Source organism: Marmota monax, unplaced genomic scaffold, assembly GCF_021218885.2.
Source record: "Marmota monax isolate L192 unplaced genomic scaffold, Marmota_monax_Labrador192_F-V1.1 WCK01_AAM20220418_F8-fsc00031, whole genome shotgun sequence".
NCBI classification, from domain to species: Eukaryota; Metazoa; Chordata; class Mammalia; order Rodentia; family Sciuridae; genus Marmota; species Marmota monax.
In genome coordinates this window covers 4,889,765-4,895,764 of record NW_026695197.1, presented here as the reverse complement: position 1 = coordinate 4,895,764, position 6,000 = coordinate 4,889,765, and the positions used below count along the sequence as shown (strand labels likewise).

The following is a 6,000-nucleotide window of genomic DNA, read 5'->3' as shown; positions in this document are numbered from 1 at the left end:
TGTTAGTGTTAGAAACATACATACACAGTCAAATACATGGGAAAGAATGAACACTTTTACTTATAAATGAAATAGACATGTCATTTTATAGAGATTGTTTCTTTGGAGGAGGATTCTATAAAGCTTCATCTAAGAGACTATAGCTAGTGAAGATATTGCAAATATTTACCACCTCTATGGGCTGTCATTGAAAATGGCAATAGCCTTACTTCTGTGTTCCCCCAAGGTCAACTGAAATGAGGACATCACACTGTTCTCATTGAGACACCAAATGCGTTTTTGCGTTTCCCTTTTAAGATCAATGATTGTGACTATAATCCCGCCCAATGGAGTCCTCAGAGACCCAGGACTGCAAGTAAGCACTTTGGTGGAATTTCATGGACAACTTTGCCTTGCTTCTGCAACCTTCAGTCGATTGGGACATGCCAGGATTACAATCACTGAGGCATATCGGACTGAGTGGATTTTATGATGAGTACAGTTTGAATGCTATAGTGAGAACATCAATCACTCTTCGCATGAGACTCCAATTTTCAGAAATGGAAGGTAGAAAATGAGGTTATTATGAGGATGAAGGAGACCTGTTTTTATTTTTTAATAGGAGAAACTCCTGCTGGATTCAAGGAAGAACTTTAATACATGAATACTTAGATATTATTTACATTGGAAGATGTGGAATCTGTTTGAAGGGTGCATTTGAAATATATTTGCATCAGTCTTAGTGACATAGGATCTATTTAAAATGGATTAACTAGTTTTCTGATTTTCATTTTTTTTCAATGTTTTGTCATAATAGTAGAACACATTAACATTGTAACAGGCTTCTTTCAGGTTTATTTCTATTTGTTACATGAAATCATCCCAAATGATTATTTTATTTTAGCTTTTACATTTTTAGAAGTTTATTATATAATTTTTTTGGTGTGTGTGTGTGATACTGGGGATTGAACTCCTGGGTCTCTACCACTGAGCTACACAACTAGCCCTTTTTTATTTATTTTAAGACAAGGTCTCACTAAATTGCTGAGGCTGGCTTTGAACTTGTGATCCTCCTCCCCAGGCTCCCAAGCCACTGGGATTACAGGCATGCACCAACACAACCAACTTATTCATAATTTTTAAACACCTTTTCAATCTATTTATCAGAGAAACTTTAAGAATATTAGCACTAATATGGTATAATATTTTTTTGCATATCCTGAACAACAAGATGTGTAACTCTGTATATAACTACTGACTATTTCCTCTACCTGCTATAACTTTAGAGGTGAATACAGGCCTCTACTTCAACTACCCATGTCGACGTCAGAGCTGTGCTAATGTAAACATCCCAGCACCATGTGTCAACAAAACAATCTCACACATTGAAGAGGTGGAGTCAAAAATACAGGGGCGTATGAAACAGGTAAGTGACTTGTTTCTAATGTTAATATTTGTGTAAATGCCACAGAGTGAAGGTCTGCTACTTAGAGACCATAGAAAATTATTTTGATTTTTGTTTTGATAATTGGTATAATTTCTAGACTTTTGGTCAGATGTATAATTTGCTAGTCTAGACATGATAGTGTCTTTAATAAGACAAATGACCTATTATTAAATAGATTTTTTCCCTTACCTGTTTGTTCTTTATCCTGAGGGCAATCATGCTAAGTAGTAATTTCCATAAGCCAACTTGACTAGTAAATTAAATAGTATTTACATCATTTTTGGGACACTAAACTGATTATATGATTAGAGGAGGAAGTTGGTATATAAAAGGACAGTGTGTTCTTTCTAATGAGTTATTTTCTTCTAAAGAAATACTTAGTAGGTCTATTGAAAGAAAATGAAAGGATTCTTTTTTCCTCTTTAACCTGTTAAAGTTTGTGGTTCTGAAGGAAATTCAATCCTGAAATCACTGTCACTTTCCATTATTTTCAAAGGATGACTTGGAAATGATTTGTAAAAAACAAAAACTTGGCCTACCTTTTATTAATCTTGCATTTCCAAGCAACTAATGCAGAATTAGACTGCCCAACCAGAAAGATAAGTTTGACAGGGACCTGTGCTATTTCTTCCCCTTCACTACCATTACTGGGTCTGGTGCAGAGAACATTCTGATGGGCCGCTCACAGTTCTTGGCTGAGGATGTCATTTCGTTTAAGAGGTATTAGTACCACCATTAAGATCACAGGCTTTAGAGAGACAGGTTCTGTGACCTTAAATGGGAAAGGAGAGATAATTACAGTGTATTAGAATAAAGGCATGTGATGTGTCCTCAATATATATTAGTTATGTTTTTTTCTATATCATTTAGTATCATTCTAGGTAAGCATTATATTATTTCTATTGCTTTTATATTTCTCCAAATCAGAATACTTCAGAAAATGTTTTGCAGGTCATAGGACTGATGATGTTTGGGACCTTGAAGAGGAAACAAAGAAAAGAAAATGCATATTTATTGATGTGTACTTCATATGTGTTCTCATTAACAGTTATCCATGTTGTTAAAATAGATTCATAGGTGTTTTAATAAATAATTTTAAGGCCTACTATTTACCAAAATCCTAATATAAATCCAAAATCATGCTTTACAATGTTGTTTCTCTTAGATATCATGAATTCATCAATGAATATTCTGGATACAGAAATAGTACTTTAAAATAATCCAGCAACTTGTCCAAGGTCCCAAGGCAGAACTGGCACCAAAGACAGGCTATTGTCAAAGATCATGTTTTTCTCTTGAGTCTCACCTTTATCTCTGAATTATTGGTCAGCAGTTAAACATTGTGGCTAGTGGGCAGCTAAAATTACCTTAGATGAGGCTTGGGAGGCTGGGTAGGAGAATCACGGGTTCAGAGCCAGCTTCAACAACTTAGTGAGACCCTGTCTCAAAATTAGAAAATAAATAAAAAGAGCTGGGGATGTGGGTCAGTGGTTAAGCACCCCTGGGTTCAATCCCTGGTACAAAATAACAACAACAAAAAGAGATCACCTTAGATGAAACAACTTATGAGATATTTTATTGCATATCTTCAGGAAAACTGGGGGAAAAAAAGCCTTTCTTGTGTAAATATATTGCAAGCCAACTGAATAAACAAAAAGCTTGAAGAAGACAAACACCAGAGTGAGAAAAAGATTTACCATACTCAATTTGTACTGGGAATGTATCCAGGGGCACTTAATTACTGAGTCACATCTTCAGCCTTTTCTTTCCCCCCCACAGGGCCAAGTACTGAGCTCAGGGCTTGCACATGCTAGGCAAGCGCTCAGCCACTAAGCTAAATCCTCAACCCCTAGCCAGATATTTTTATATTTTTATTTGGAGACATGGTCTCACTAAGTTGCTTAGGGCCTCCTTAAGTTTCTGAGACTGCCTTTGAACTCACAATCCTTCAGCCTCAGCCTCCTGAGCCACTGGGATTACAGGAACATGCCACCCTGCCCATCACATACAGATGTTTATGAAAATATTTAATATATTTTTCTTTAGATCATAATTCAGTATCAGTTACCATAAGAATAAAACCCACTATCTGGTAAGAAAGTTACCTTTGAAAGAAATATTTAAAATGAATATTTTTCTTGCAAAAACATACTAAATTTTTATGAAATGAAAATGTGTCTGGGTACATTTTAGTAGTTCCAGAATGCTTGAGTGAAATGCAGAAAAGAGATATTTCTTCTCAACTTTCTAGCCAATAAAGTGTCAACTCATTGTACCCTTGAGAGGAAATGGAACACTTTCCTGTTTGTTTGGGTACATAACTATGCATCGTCTACAGTCCTGATCTCTGTTTTGTACAAATCCAGTGATGGGGAATGGACAGGGCTACCTTTTCACTGGTCCCAGAGGAGCTATGTGTACAGAGAGTAAAACAAGACAGAGGAACACAAAACTTAGTGATTACTATCTGGAGCCTTCAATCCAGACTGCATTGTAATTCCTGAGATGAATTAGTTGGACAAACAAAAAATTATTTTGAGTAGAGATTATCTGCATTCCTCTGGATTTTAAAGTTAGTTGTCAACACAAGCAACTGGATTAATTATCTTCTTAAATTTCCCAAATCTCATGTTCAGTAACTTCAGTTGTTGGAAAAGCCTGCTACAATGATGAGGACAGGGTAATCCACAAGAGTCCAGCAAAGAGCAAACGAGAGGAGGATGTTTGTTGGTACATTTTTATTTAAGCCCCTCTTGCTGAGGTCCACAGAGATGAAAACAGCTGAAATGAAGTGTTGACATTTTATCTTTGCTCAGCTCCATACTTCCTCCATAGAAGCTGGATTTTTCTTGGTGATTGGGAGTGCATTTCTGTGGGACTAGGGTGAAGTCTAGATCCCAGAAAATGAGGGGGAGGCCCTCCCAAGGCCAGCAGTTTTCTTTAGAAAATTTCACTTTTTTTCTAAATTGTCAACTATGTTTCACAACCACTCATCATATGATCCCAATTATATGAAATGTCCAAAATAGGTGAATCTATAAAGATAGAAAACAATTGTGGTTTTGTAAGGCTGATAGCAACTGCTGGTGGTTATTGGAGTTTCTTCTGGGAATCACACTTGATTGTTTGTTTTTCTTCTTCTTTTTTTAATATTTATTTTTTAGTTATAGGAGGACACAATATCTTTATTTTGCATTTATGTGGTGCTGATGATCGAACCCAGTGCCCCCTGCATGCGAGGCAAGCACTCCACCACTGAGCCACAACCCCAGCTCCTGTTTTTCTTCTTTTAAAAATTTTTGTTTGTTATTTTTTAGTTATACATGACAGTAGAATGTATTTTGACATACTTTACGTACATGGAGTATAACTACCCATTCTTTTGTTTCTACATGAATGCTTGAAATTTTTGTGAGAGCAGGACTTATTAGTGGAAATCTATTCATAAAGAAAAACAAGAAGTCAACAAAAATATCAAGTGTTTAAATAAGAATTAAAATACACAAACCTAGAGGCAAAACTCAGCAGTTGACATTCTTTTGCATATAGGAAAGTCTGTTTCACACCCTTTTTTTTGTTGTTGTTCAATTATTTATAGATGGTGGTAGAATGCATTTTGACACGTCATACATAAATGGAACATAACTTCCCCTTCTTCTGGTTGTACATGTTGTAGAATCACACAGGTTGTGTAATCATATATGTGCATAGGGTAATAATGTCTGATTCATTCTACTATCCTTCCTACCCGAATATTCCCTCCCCTCATTCATTTCCCTCTGCCTAATCCAATGTACCTCAATTTTGTGAATAAGCGTCTGCCTATCACAGAAAACATTTGGCCTTCGATTTTTTGGGATTGGCTTATTTCGCTTAACATGATATGCTCCAGCTCCATCCATTTGCCCGAAAATGCCACAATTTCATTCTTTAAGGCTGAGTAATAGTCCATTGTGTATCTATATTAACCAGGGTATTCTTTCTCTTTCATTAGATGAAGTTCTCTAAGCAATTGTAATGCTGGCAAGTGCTTACAGTATGAAATGCACTAAATGAGTGAATGATCAAAAATTTTTTGATTAAGCATTACAGTTCACTTGTCCATTAGATTATGATGATTTCCACTGTAGTTGGAATGAACACAGCAGAGCTCATGACTGGCAGTGAGGCATGTACCAGAAACTTGTCTTTCCACTCCCACCAGTTTACTTGCAATTTGATCTTGAAAGACAAACTCCTCAGGGTAGTTCTATGAATGTTTTCTCTATATTTTATTTCTACAAATCATCAGAAAATATTGCAAAATGATGGAATTGCAAATTGCAATTGCCTGGATAACTTTCCATACAAGAAAAAGATTTTGTTTTATTTTTTCTTGCACATTATTTTTCTAGACTGCCTAGGCTATAGATAGTCTTATTTAATTTGGTAAGAGCTCTACCTAATCAGAATATTTCTCTTCATTTAATCAGTACAAGTCCTGAGGATGTTACCATGATTCAAAAGAACAATATAGAAAGTATTTAGAAGACATTCTTAAAAATATTAAGAATGTGTTTTAGAGGTGACAGCAT

General features: G+C 35.6%; 1 protein-coding gene across 1 annotated transcript in view; it reads left to right on the top strand.

Annotated features, from left to right (window-relative positions):
- The first annotated feature begins 377 nt into the window (after positions 1–377).
- Ccdc178 (coiled-coil domain containing 178) overlaps positions 378–6,000 on the top strand; it is a 394,311-nt gene continuing 388,688 nt past the window's right edge. Inside the window, exons 1-2 of the mRNA XM_046428324.1 lie at positions 378–546; positions 1,266–1,405. Of these exons, the coding sequence (XP_046284280.1) occupies positions 378–546; positions 1,266–1,405 (309 nt within the window). The remainder of the gene's footprint in view (positions 547–1,265; positions 1,406–6,000) is intronic.